The 13003-nt window shown below is 37.6% G+C and overlaps 3 protein-coding genes across 6 annotated transcripts; all 3 read right to left on the reverse strand.

The window, feature by feature from the left end:
- Positions 1–1012: 1012 nt before the first annotated feature.
- Positions 1013–3221, reverse strand: LOC124205073 (F-actin-capping protein subunit alpha-like). Of its 4 annotated transcripts, XR_006879194.1 has the most exons (9): positions 3070–3221; positions 2749–2812; positions 2466–2689; positions 2219–2397; positions 2082–2160; positions 1945–2016; positions 1662–1883; positions 1551–1599; positions 1013–1471 (listed from the first exon to the last, which is right to left on the reverse strand). XR_006879194.1 is itself a non-coding variant. In XM_046602389.1 (8 exons), the coding sequence occupies exons 1-7, from the start codon at positions 3103–3105 to the stop codon at positions 1677–1679; spliced, it is 861 nt and encodes a 286-aa protein (XP_046458345.1). In that variant the 5' UTR covers positions 3106–3221; the 3' UTR covers positions 1013–1471; positions 1662–1676. The 4 variants fall into 4 exon arrangements, 2 of the variants coding, with proteins under 2 accessions (XP_046458345.1, XP_046458344.1); XR_006879193.1 differs by having other exon boundaries at positions 1551–1883; XM_046602389.1 differs by lacking the exon at positions 1551–1599.
- Positions 3222–3952: 731 nt separating this feature from the next.
- Positions 3953–9169, reverse strand: LOC124205072 (metalloprotease TIKI1-like). The gene is made up of 9 exons (XM_046602386.1): positions 8493–9169; positions 8350–8409; positions 6438–6647; positions 6030–6380; positions 5814–5960; positions 5575–5749; positions 5419–5509; positions 4565–4924; positions 3953–4383 (listed from the first exon to the last, which is right to left on the reverse strand). Exons 1-9 carry the CDS (start codon positions 8625–8627, stop codon positions 4227–4229), a joined length of 1686 nt encoding a protein of 561 aa, XP_046458342.1. The 5' UTR covers positions 8628–9169; the 3' UTR covers positions 3953–4226.
- A 1780-nt stretch (positions 9170–10949) lies between these two features.
- Positions 10950–12778, reverse strand: LOC124205075 (U6 snRNA-associated Sm-like protein LSm4). Its single transcript, XM_046602391.1, has 5 exons — positions 12631–12778; positions 12523–12564; positions 12365–12463; positions 12069–12249; positions 10950–11220 (listed from the first exon to the last, which is right to left on the reverse strand). The coding sequence occupies exons 1-5, from the start codon at positions 12631–12633 to the stop codon at positions 11132–11134; spliced, it is 414 nt and encodes a 137-aa protein (XP_046458347.1). The 5' UTR covers positions 12634–12778; the 3' UTR covers positions 10950–11131.
- Positions 12779–13003: the final 225 nt, after the last annotated feature.

The raw sequence follows: 13003 nt of genomic DNA on the forward strand, positions 1-13003 counted from the left end.
CATACAAACTTCTGCTCTAAAACCTAGATTTCTGAAATTTTTCTCCGCCTGGCGCTCACTAGGATTTTCCAAATAACAAAGCGGAAATAACCTTAGTTGCGAAACCAGGGGTCTATGACTCATTGACTCGGTATTTGAAGTTACAGTGTATTTACTTTACTGTAATAAATATCATAACTTTAAATTTAAAAGACCTAATAATTATAAAACCGAATTTTATTAACATTTTATGTTATACATACATTCAAAATGCTCTGTTGTTACTACTTTCTGCAGGAAAACGGTTAGTTCAATCTAGAAACCAGTAATCAATTTTGCTATAATAATTTAATTAATGAAGCATGCGCATAACAGAAGTTATCGAACGTAACTACGTTACTTCACAGTAGTTTTATATTTCGAAAGCAGTTTTCCTTGTGCTAATAAAAATAATATTTTGTATAGCCATCGAAAAAAAAAACACTATTTTAAAAATAACTATTTAACGACGCAATATAATAAAGCCATTTTTAACAAATAACTTACCCGACGAGCGATTTCCCCATTGCGTGAAAGTCACCTTAGGCACTGGAAGACTCTGAGTGAATTCTAGGACTCGCTTCATTGTGCGAAGCTAGCGGTTATAGACGTTCACTACCGGTATGTCTCGTAGCATCCAAAAGTAGTAGACTGCAATAACTTGACTGAACTCCATGGATATTTGGTTATGTATGCACCCTTTGTAATTTTGTACGTTATTATTGCTATGGTACTTTTAAGGTTTCATGCTCGACTTTCTATAAGCCGAACATATAGAAGCAATAACAAACGATGTAGGACTTCACTATTGCTTTTTTTTTATTCTATATTTTTTGGTGAGCTCAACGACTTAGCAGTCCAACCGTGAATTTATAAATCTTGATTGATCTTGATTAAGCTTGACTTATGCAGTGCCTGAGAGAAAAAAGAAATTTTAAAGATTCAACATCAATGAAACTATTGCCAATAAATGAGTAAACTAAAGAGTATGAAATATTTTCAACAAATCCAACACGGCTGTATTTCCACTTTGTAAGTCCAACGGCCCATAACACAAAATGAGGCTTATGGAATCACTACATCTTTCTTTATAGGCAATAGGCATTCATACAGGATATAAAGATACGAAAAGGAGCAAAAGATGAGGAACAAATTCAGTAGTGAAAACCAAAACACCTAGATATCAGTCATACTGATTTGATTACTTTTACCTAGTAACCAAAGCCAATCAATCCACTGATAATAAAAGAAATTAAATCGGATGCAAAATTTTCAATGGACGACGATTTAATATTAATTTGATAATAATAAAGGGCGCATCGCATCAGCAATGCGCGCACAAAGGCAGCGTACCGATGACGCGAAATAACTTGATCAGGATAATTTTACGCTAATCTAAAAACAACCTTGATCAAATCATCCAACACTCGACACAACAAAACCACGAAGAGAACTGGGAAAAGAAAAGAAAAACAAAAATAGGATATGTAAATAAACGGAAGAGATGTATCGTAGTAACTTATTAGAACCACCGTAAACAACATTGAACCAATCGGCCAGCAGTTGGCAGTAGGTCGGAATCTACTTTCCAACAAGTATAAAGAAACTGGAAGAAAAAGAAGGGCTAATAAGTAAGTAATTACTGATTGAACTTATTGTTATTGGGTCTTGTTGATTTCTTTTCCAATTTTGTACGAAATGATCTTTTCCCAGTCTACTTTGCTTCGCGTGATTGGTAATTGACGGCGCAACGCTTTAAAGGTAGTGTCGGACATTGTTTGATAATTTTCATTAATCGCCAGTTGATATTCAGATTCGGATTCTTCAATCAACCGAACCATTTCCTTTGCAGTTTCAACCTCACTCTACAACCATAATAATAATTACGTAAGTTCCATTAATGCATATACAGTACTGTGTACTTACTGAGCATGTGAGTGAGTGTTTAACATTCTTTGAACACACAAGCTGGACATTACCATCCTCATAATAGTGGACCTAAAAAAACAAATTTATTAAATATCAAAATGTAGGTTATGCATGGAATAAACATTTATGAGTACCTGAACCCTTAAAGTTCCTTGAAGCTCTCCAGTGCCACCAGTTAAAGTTGCACACCACTGAGACCTCCAACGGCCGTTCCTACACAAATCTCAATGATAAATGAATGATATAACAATGAGCAACATTTGCAACACACCAATAGTTTTTGGGTTGAAACTGATGATCCTCAATGCATGCTACAAGCGATATACTGTCATTTCTACTTTGACCAAAAACAGCACAGACACCATGCTTGTAATGGTTGGCTGTGTACTCAGTAAATTGGGATTCTAATGCATCCCTCCATGACTCAACAGCAGAATCAGATTCCCATGCCTGAAAATCAAAGGATAAACTTTATTATTGTTTTTTTTTCAACAAAAATAAATAATATTACTATATACCTGAAGATCAGAAGCCTCCTTTCTCAAATGGTCATACTTAAAAGACTGTTTTGAACGAGGATCAAAAAACCTTCCACCCCCTATATCATTGTGCTCAGTAACCAGAGAAGGAATACTAGAGTTTGGAAGTTTGACAGGAGTGAGCTGATCTTTATTATACAAGGCAAAGGCACCTGCAACTCCTTCTTTGAGGAGAGTGTCATTATTCAAGAGGACACGCACATCTGAAAACAAATGAGATTTCGAGTACAAATCAACAGATAGTCGTTTCTATTACTCTAACCTGTAAACACTTCATTGAATTCTCCAGGAGGGGCATGGCGTATGAAATCCGAAGCAATTCGAACCTGAAGCAAATAACAGACAAAAAGTGGATTAAGTCAAAATTTATGACAAAAGTATTAAATAAAAATGCAAAGCTGAATTGCGAAACACCGGTAAGACCCCTCCCACTTGTCAAACGAACACTTTGAATAACACACTTTTACGGTAGTATTATGGTAAACAAATGAATACGTGACGTTCAGTCATACCCACAATTTTAGAAATCATCTTACACTATTAAAATTGTTATCAAACCGAATAAAAGTAACAAACAATTTACCTTTTCTTGATCAGATATTTGATCGTCGGGCGCCATTTTACTTTGACTTTTTGGGAAATAAAATACAGATATAGTGAGCCAGTACTCTAACCTATAGGCAGCTCTCGTTGACAATTTGTATTGTATATACCGGCAATAAAAATATTTTAATTACGCAATTGTCTGAATAACAAAATTTATCGTTGGTTAATTATTTGTTCCTATACCTAAAATTAGTATTTAATAAGAAATTTTGATTTTAAATGCAGTTTTCAGGTGGCCAAGTCCGTAACCGAACGCCATCTCGTTGTCATTTCGTTGAAGAAAAAAGAAATAAAAAAATTTAAGTAGGATCTACCCATCTATCCTAGGATCTCCAGCTTGCCTTTTCAGGAATAAAAGACAGATAGGTGTTCGGTTTTGCTAGAAAACTAGCTTAAAAGAAACACTTAATCAACGCACTCTGACTGTTGTGTAGTCATGATTTCCGTTAAGCACCAATTTCAAATTCTGAAATATCGTTATTTAATTAATAAAAAAACAGACCTTAAACTTTTTTTCCCATTTCACAGGTCTTTTCTTAATTTTTCCATCTGATAAACGTTTGCTGTAAAACGATTTCACATTTTATCATAAAAAAATCGAAGGCTCACGGCCCACGTCGAGTAGGCTAACGTATGGTTTAAAGATAAGTTTATCATTTGGTTCTAGTTCTATCTCCTTTTTGTCTTGTTACATTAACATTATTAGGATTATTTGAAAATGCCCCCAAATTTACTGTTTTTCAGATTTATTACTATTACTAATTCCCTATCTTAGTAAAACAAATAAATAGTCCGTAATTATCTCTATTATAAATAAAAGTATCGCATTTCATTTACGCACACTGAATTAAGAAGACGAATGCATTTAATAAATTTAATTATCATGAGGAGAATATTATGCGTAAAACAAAATCAAAGTGCATTTGAGCTGTACAAATTATCTACAAACAGAATTGACACATAATAAACGAATATTCAAACCACAGCTAACTTATATCTCGATAATAGACATTGGACAATTGGGCATCATTGGACAATGGATAATAACTCTTAATGAGTATTTGGCAGGAAATCGCATTCAAAAACTGAATCTACATTCTGACACAAAAATAAGCATCTTCGTTTCATGATATATCAGGCTCTTGTTAAGGAGAACAGCATAGATACAAAGAGAGGGACCCATAAAGCTTGGCAAAGTGAATCTGAAGTTGCTCGATTCGGTCGCAATCCATACCAGACCCGCAAAGAATCTTCCATCCTCGTAGACGACGGCTCTGACGGCTGTAAATTTCTGTGTCATAAAAACATAAAGAAAAAGAAAATAAGTAAAAATCTAAATGTTTCTCACTTATCAAACGGTTAGAGCTGTATCAATAGGAAAGGTCGATTTCACAAGAAATTAATTGGAATTGCAAAAACGACAACACTAGAAATCAAGACTCTACGAATGAAATCATGTGAAATAGTGTTACCTAATGTAAGAGTGACCTCCGTTCTCCAAGCGGACCCATAAGTCATTGAAATTTCGGTATTTCCCAGCCAGATCTTGATTTGTTGCCTCTCTCGCAGCTGCAGCTGCGGCAGCTACCAAATTTGGGCTGGTTCTTAAAAGTGTGGGCGGTCGAAAAGTAGTTTTCTTTAAAGAATCGTGTGGATGCGTCCGGGTAGTGTTGGTCGCAACGCGGGTAACTGTTTGGGTGTCTAGTACGTTCTGTGAAAACTCTTCATCTTGGCTATCCAGCGTATTTGACTTCAAGTGTGTCGAAAAGTCTCGAAGACTGCTTGGTTCTGGTACAAGCGAAGGGCGAGGTTTACTTTGCTTCTTCCGATGCCTTCAATTAAAAACAAGAAACAATTATTAAACAAGAAAACTGAAGACCATAAACTAAACATCATCGCCACGAAGAAAATATAAACACAACGTCCTTTGAAAAACACAAACTGTGTTGTAAAATAAACAGGTCTAAGAGAAGAAGTTGCAGCTCTTCAAAAGTCCAAATAAACACGACCACACAACTTGAGAATACTTTCTTCGGCGAAGCTTTCAATAAGTTACAGAGTGTGGGCAACCTTTCAGGGTGGTCACGACTTGGGCGCCGTCAGGTTTGTTTCGCTTTAAAAGTGTTTGGTTTCAAGATGAATCGTTTCCAGATTGGATCACCATTTTTACAAGTGCACAATATTAAAAGCTAAGGATGAAAAAATTCAAAACAGCTTTGGACTAAAGTCTGAATTTGTGCAAGTTTTAATGCAAGACTAGGTCATCCAAGTGGAGTTCAAAATTACACTATGTTAGGAAACTAGACAAACAAACAACAAAACATACCTAAGAATCTTGTGATCAGATGTTAGTTGCTCGACGGTATAGCCACCACTTTGAACGACGTCTAGTACAGTATAATTACCCAAAAAATGTCCTGTCCAAAGCAAAAAAAATATTAAAGCTTCATAGTTTTAAATGATTCGTACGTGCATATTTTACCTGCACCGAATGCAAAGAAAAAACTTTTATCCGGATGAGCGGCAAGGAGTTCCAGCACTCGTTGACCCATTCTGCGATTACGTTTGAATATTAGTTCTTGTCGAAAATATTCGTCAATTTTCTTCGCCATGACTTGCTCGTAAGGAGCCAAGGTTACATTAGTCATCGATGGAACCTAAAAATGTGTGATTTTGTTTTTAAAATGCCCATTTATTTAAACCGAGCCATAGTACGTTTACCTGAGCTGTGTCATGACTAAAAATAACAGCATTAAGGTCGCCGCAGTTGTAATGCTTGATTAAGTCATCAGTAGTATAGGGCGCTGAATGGTCCCCTGCTCTCAGAGATTCTTGGTGGTGCAGAGTTTGATTTAGAGCAAAAACAACCTAAAACACGTTTTAAAACCCGAAAGTTAAAAAAAAAGGGGGTAAGTGCTGACAAAAGAAGGAAAATACCTGTGAATAATTGAGTCCATTAAGAGGAACACATTGCTCTTCAACTCGTTCGACAGCTCCCATCCGTTTGTTTCGTCGTTCTGCTTCCTGAGCCAAATACAAATCCAAAACGGGGATACCGCGCGACTTGATATCACTCTCTGTCAACGAATTGACCATCAGCATGACCCAGATTGGTCGTTTTCGTTCCCAATTGCCCGTGATGGCGCTGAAGAGGTAGTCTGCATAGAGTCCTCGTCCTCGCTGATCAGGACTCATCCACGATGGCATCACAGCCTTTACGTAGTCTAAATGGCGTTTAAGCCGTGCGTATAAATCGGGTGGCAAAACTTGCCCTAGACTCTGTCCCGCCTATACACATAATGAATTAAACAGAGAAATATTGAAATTCCAATTGGGCAAATTTACTGGCAAGAGCTGGCAGCTGGTAAGTGCGCTGATGGTGTTGGGATCCGTCAAATCCAGTTCGAAAAAAACTGCGTCCGAGGCGTCGAATGCTCTTTTAACGTTTTCAGGCACGTAGTCCCAGACACGGGAATAAGGTACATGAATTGTCCCGAAAAAATATGATGGCGGTTCAGCAGCAATTCGCCAGAGAAAGGAGGTGCTGCGCCCATTCTGTATAATTCATGGAAAAGAAAGTGAGGACAATTAAACAACAGACCTCTCATGTATGTTAATTCTAATCCATTAAGTGATTATAACGAAAAAAAAAAAAAAGATAAACCCTACTCCTAGAAGATCCGTTTATTTATTTTTTTTTCTACGTAAATTTTCTCATTTTCGTAGCGGTCGTGTTGAATGAAAAAACCAAAATTTAATGCCACTTGATAACACGAATGCCGTGATTACTCCAAGTTTCGTCACGAGTGTAGCTTTCTCAACGCTTTTCAAGCATGAAATGCGCATATACACATAATATTGTTCATCTCTCCATGTATAAGTTTCTCATTGTTTTGGTTATTTGATTCCTTTCTCATAACAATAAACGAGAAAACAAATCTTTAAATGGTATCTCTAGAAGACTGAGTCTTTGTGTGTTTTGTAACTAAATGAGAGACGCATATCCGACACCCCATGCTTTTCACTAGAAAAGTCTTTGTTCATCCAGCCTAAAAGAAATAAAAATTCCTGCGTTAAACAGATAGGAAGGGACGCTAAAAACCTCGTCTACCTACCTCAGGTGTGTAAGCACCAGCCAAAACTGTAGAGATTTTTACAACCAACTTCTCATTACAATAAAGAATAAGGTCGATGTGTCTAAATCGTTTTCAACACATGCATCAGCAAGAATGGAAAGGACGACTATTTTATAGCTAACAGCAACCAATTTTCATGGCCAACGTTCCATTTCTTCATGAAAAAAGTTTTCGTTACTAATGCCGTTAGTCGAAAGTCGAAATATAACGCCATAAACGGAGTCGAGACGAAAAACTGAAAGTGAGAAAATTTATGTAAACTCGACATATTTTTTCAACTTCTAGTTCAAGTGGAAATATGACAGGTTTGATGTTAGAAAACTACCTTTTTTCCCCAGTGTTGCAAGTACCACGAACATGGGTCTCGTGAACGGCAGACAAACGACTGTTGACCCGTTTCACCTTAACGTTGACTTTAAGGTGAAAGCGCGCAGACAACGCCATACATGGATCCCAAGACCAGGCTCCATACCAACCAGGGGAAATGCACAACATTTAATGATTACCATAAAGGCCTACAATTTTGTGGTTCAAGGTAGGGTACCCAAAAGTTTAAGTCTTGCGTTTTATTGATTGGCAATTTTTCCCATCTATGCAGCTAATCTTGTTTCAAGAAAGTCAAGAAATTAGTCCTGCCATAAAACACGCATTTTCTCGACCGAAGAACCAGTACAGGTTTTTTGAAAAATTCCTTCTCTTCCTCCTCATCCTCCCCCCAACCTCCCTCTTCACTTTTCTCTTATGGAAACCAAAGTTGGGTATGGACAAAGTCTCATGTGCGAGGGGGGACGTTATAAGGCCGTGTAAGTGTGCTCGACATCTGAATCGAGCCGTCACTCGCCTACACCTTGTGTTTTCCTTGCGGGGAGTTGGGCACGCGCATTACATTCAACATGGCCGCCAAAAGTTTGGTGTGAATTGTAGGCGGGAAACACGTATGATAATACCCGAGTGTCACCCACAACACACGGTTAGTCCTTGCGTTGGACGGGTTTCCATTTCAATCTAGCGTTTCATGTTGTAGCCTGTTCGCTTGGAGCTTCTTTGACGACAATGGATTAGAGCAACGGCAAAGCGTGCGTTGGATACAAATAATTGTATCGAAAATGGAATCGACTTACGTCAGGTTTGCTGCAAGTTTCCGGGCGCTTGTGTCGCCTGCCTTCTGTCGTATCAATCCACTATAAAAAGAAGAAACCACAAATGAAATTTTGGGGGGGGAACAAAGTGTGTTAAGGCTATAATATAAGGACGAGTATCATACCACTAATGCGAATAAGAGAAGACATTGGAGCACTGTGCGAGTTCGACGAGTAGTGAGCCTGCTGTGTTTGTTGATTGACCGATGCGGCTGGCGAGCTCCGTCCACTCTATTTCTATGAGATGCATGATAGGCCATAATAAAGGTTCATAATCGGCGCGAGGACACCTTGTTGAAATGAGATAGTGAGAAACGCGGGATGCTCATGGCACGACCTGCGGGCGTCTTTTCGATATTCACAACACGCGCCCAACATGGCGAGATTCACCAAATAACACGAGACCGCCGACAGCAGCTACAATGACGAGGAGAAACAAGCATCATATACAAGAGTCAACACAACACTACACTACTACCAGAACTCTAGCTCAAGACTAACATGTAACTATGGAGATGGCGGCAGCGCGCGACTGCCCGACTGCGCATCCAGTGCCATCTGGCGGTCACATTTTCTACCCCACTACAATAACAATTGACCCATTCGAGGAATGCGAAACCAATTTTTCTCAGGCTACCTTTTGCTGTCTTTCACACAGATAATCCCCCCACCCCAATCAACAACAATTGGCACACACAAAAACTTTAGTTCACGTATATAGGAGGTTAATTCATTCACTTGGTCAGTTTGGGCTATTCTGGGAATGCTGTATAAAAGACAATGCAGAGCGAAGATCCTACGGCATTCGAAAGAAGTGGAAAACTGGAAACAAAGAAGGAATCATTTTCTTTACAATCTCTTGGGGGAGAATTTGAGAAGTAGGAAAGACGAAAAGCTCGAAAAAAAGAAAGCATCGTAGTAAATCTATTGACTGGGCGTCAAAAGTCGGAACTTTTTTTCATTTTTTACAAGGGAGGCCTATTTTTCCCTCTCTCCTATTTGTAACGTTCTCTTCCCCTTCGCATCTGTTTCCCCCTCACTAAACCAGCAGACCCCCAGACAGCAGCAGCAGCTTCAAGCCCTTCGTTTCCCCATCGTTTCATTTCGTTTCTATTTTCCAACTGAAATCCCCTCGCACTGGAATAGGCCTTTTTTCATAGGGGCTTATAGCTTTTTCACCCTTCCGTACGACTTAGAAAAAGGCGCTTCTACGAAAATTCCTTGAAGCTATTCACTAAACTTTTTTTCTCCATTCAATAAAAGGTCTTTAGCGAAGGATTTCGACTAACGCTCTATTCACGAGTTTCTAGTGTCATGATTTTGTCCCCATATCAAGTCAGAAGAGAGGATGTTGCCCTTTACTAGAGGGTATCGCCGGGTATCGCCTAGTGGAAGAACGCAACTTGACTATGCCTCGGAAAAACAACATTTAATTTATTATCGAGGCCCTTTGCTTGAATGGCGCTTTTGAATGTTATGCGTCGATTTAATTTATAGTAACTGGTTCCTTTTTTGGTGTAATTCAAGGTTAATGATTAACACTTTTCACCCCTACTCGAGTCTGACAACGTCGCATATAAATACTCTCCTTCAAGGTGAACATAATAAATAGGCCTTGAATAGATGGTATAGTAGAAGAAAATGACTTTATTGTGAGATCAATTAACTGTTCTATATTAGCCATTCTTTTCGTCAGGGAGTTTCCTGTGGGTTTAGGACTGGCAAAGTTAAAATGTGTTTGGCCCTTAAAACAAGAGTCAATTGCTGGTTCGGTTCAAGGTAGGGAGGGACAAGAAAGAGAGAGTGAGGGAGGAAAGAAAGAAAATGTCGAAAACGAAGAGAGATGAAAGCCCAAGTTGGGCTTGGCTGCGCGAACAGCAGGGGCTGCGCTGGCTGGCTCCGGGCATCTCGTTGCTGTTGTATCCGTGCATAGGCACAGGAGAGAAATGGAGATTGGAGAACTAATTGCATCTCCTGGGTTTTCTCGTGTGTCTATCACCCCGTAGATTCCTTAGCAGCAAGAGATCTCTCTTCCATCGGTTATCTATTGTTATATATTTTTTTTCTTCTCCGGATACGCAAGGCGAATTTACTATTGCAAACGTCTGACAAATAATTAAGAACTAAATCGTAATTACGAGCTAATTGTATTTTACGTTCGAATGCAACTGAGCGAGAAAATGGAAGATGTATTATGGTGTCGCTCTAAAATTAGTGGTATGGCTTTTGCTTTTGTACTGAATTTGGTGAGCATTCAAGTTCAAAGTATCTATAACGCAGAAAGTATCTATAACAAACGAAAAACTTTCATGCTTCAAAATATGTATACACATTTGACATTTATTAAGCGCGCCGAACTTTCTGCAAAAACAAAACATTTGTTTTCATTCGTTATTAAAAATGGGCATCTGAATCTTCTGTGCTAACAACGATTTTCGCTGTCGCTTTGCCAGTTGGCAACGAACGATCCGACACATCCACTCTTACTACGCCGCACCTACTGACTTATGAAATATGCAGCAAAACAGCTGAAGGTGCAGCGTGTTATTACAAGTCCACAAGGGCTTCTTCTCTTCTAAATATTTCAGTTTCTTGGTGTATTTCAGCCTAAAGGTTTTATGGGCTTATTTTAAGCATGTAAAATTAATGTGAAGAGAAAGAATGAGATAAGTGCTTCCATCTTTTTATCAAAACAGAAAGCGTCTCGAATAAATCAAGACTTGGCCATATTTTTATTTTCATACATTCATTCTGACAAGTTTATTTACTTTCCACGGGGTTTATTATTGCCACCACCACCACCACCACCTCGTCCCGACGGCGCGCCTCGACCTCTTGAAGCACCAAAAGAACCTGATGGTCAACACAAGAATAATTTTATATCATATCAATAGGAATATGCATGCTCCATATTATACGTCAACGAAGCCTATATGTTTTAAAATAAAAATATTAAATAATAAAATTAAAATAATCCCATCGATTCAATCAATCATTAACTATTAATTTGAGTTTGACGCACATTCGTGTAGCTGCGATAAGCTAACGCTTAGTAAAAGGAAATAATGTAAGTTATAATAATGTACACGACTGAGAAACATTACCTAGGTAGTACTATACTTCATTAAACTGTAAACTTTTTTTGGAAGGTTAAAATAAAATATAAAAAAACGTGAAAAGATTAAATAATTAATTTTATAAATTCCTATTTTTAATTAATATTAAAATTAATTTATTATCAGTATTCAAGTAAGAGACGCGGCATGTACCTCTTGAAATAATAATCAATAAAAAACAAATTATAAACCTCTACATAGTAGATAGATTTCATTTTTAAACCATAAGAGCAGGCATTCCTGAATGTGCAGATAGGATGTTTAGCTATTCATTCGTCAAATGACACGAAACGACGTAATTTAAAAATAAAGCTACGATATACTGAACATGATTCTAGAATAATGAGATTAACAAGAAGTCAAACATACATTAGTTATTGTACAATCATTTGAGCATTAAGTGATTGTACTATATTTATCCCATTGGACCATTATCAGAAAATTTTGTATAATACTGTTATAACTTGGTACTTGTTCAATAATATTCATGACTAAAACAATATTAAGACTACGAATAAAATTGTTTTGTATACCCCATTAACTTAATTGATAATGAGTGAGAAAATTTTGGCATTTAAAACATACCTCTACTACCACCTCTGCCTCCTCTTTGGGCTCCACCTCTTCCTTTACCATCACTGCGACCACGACCTTTTGCAACTACTTCTTCCTTAACCATATCAATGACTTCATCTGGAATTCGAAGATATTTGATGGTACTGCCTCTAATGTAACACTCAGGCATTCTCCAAAATCTGTCACCATCCTAAAGAAATTGTATTTTTGTTCATTAAATATTATATGTAAAACCTTATGATCGTATTCAAGAATATCACTGACAGATACAGATGACGGAACTATCTTAAATGAAAGTACTTTACCTTGGAGGTGCAAATTACTTCTCGTAGATTGATGTTCATCCAGTTATCACAACTCACCAAGTGGCCATTGTAAGTCTCCCCATTTTTCAATTCCACTAACTGTAAATATTGAAACACTAGTTTTATTGCTGTAAATAACAAAAGTAAAAAATGCTTACCATGGGATGATTCTGGGCTGTACGTAGTAGCGACAAAGGTAACTAGATAAATAAATAATTAAATTAATCTTCGATGATTCGGTATGAAGCACAAAACTCAATAGTTACCATAATTGATTTAATATTATTGTTCTCGATATGTTCCAATTAATAATTAAGAAAAAGGTTTCTCCTAGGTTTTAAGTGGTTGGAAAATGGAAATCAAAGATCAAAGATTTATGAAGCAGAAACACCATCTATCGTGCGATCGGCCAATCCTTTACACCGCGCCACAGCGGGTGTGTTGGGAAATGTTATAAAATAGGCGGCTGTGTTCGGAACGGTTCCGAATGGACAAGATCAATCAGGACCAATAATCCATTAACGTATAAACCCGTAAAAACGTAACGTAAAATAAACCATTAACACTGCGCTGATCCTGAACGTTATTCGCGATACATCAGTAACACGTATTGTATTGACTATTGACGCAGCCGAATAG

This window comes from Daphnia pulex, chromosome 10 (assembly GCF_021134715.1).
Source record: "Daphnia pulex isolate KAP4 chromosome 10, ASM2113471v1".
In the NCBI taxonomy this organism is placed as follows: domain Eukaryota; kingdom Metazoa; phylum Arthropoda; class Branchiopoda; order Diplostraca; family Daphniidae; genus Daphnia; species Daphnia pulex.

Excerpts from the sequence above, each read along its gene's own strand:
- LOC124205073 (XM_046602389.1), bottom strand. The coding sequence starts at position 3,105 with ATGGCGCCCGACGATCAAATATCTGATCAAGAAAAG. Across the intron at positions 2,813-3,069 it reads AAATATCTGATCAAGAAAAG|GTTCGAATTGCTTCGGATTT; the intron begins GTAAATTGTTTG and ends TATTTGCTTCAG. Across the intron at positions 2,690-2,748 it reads ATTCAATGAAGTGTTTACAG|ATGTGCGTGTCCTCTTGAAT; the intron begins GTTAGAGTAATA and ends ATTTGTTTTCAG.
- LOC124205072 (XM_046602386.1), bottom strand. The coding sequence starts at position 8,627 with ATGGCCTATCATGCATCTCATAGAAATAGAGTGGACGGAGCTCGCCAG. Across the intron at positions 8,410-8,492 it reads TTCTCTTATTCGCATTAGTG|TGGATTGATACGACAGAAGG; the intron begins GTATGATACTCG and ends TTCTTTTTATAG. Across the intron at positions 5,961-6,029 it reads ATGGACTCAATTATTCACAG|GTTGTTTTTGCTCTAAATCA; the intron begins GTATTTTCCTTC and ends AACGTGTTTTAG.
- LOC124205075 (XM_046602391.1), bottom strand. Across the intron at positions 12,464-12,522 it reads CAGCCCAGAATCATCCCATG|TTAGTGGAATTGAAAAATGG; the intron begins GTAAGCATTTTT and ends CAATATTTACAG. Across the intron at positions 12,250-12,364 it reads AAGTAATTTGCACCTCCAAG|GATGGTGACAGATTTTGGAG; the intron begins GTAAAGTACTTT and ends CAATTTCTTTAG.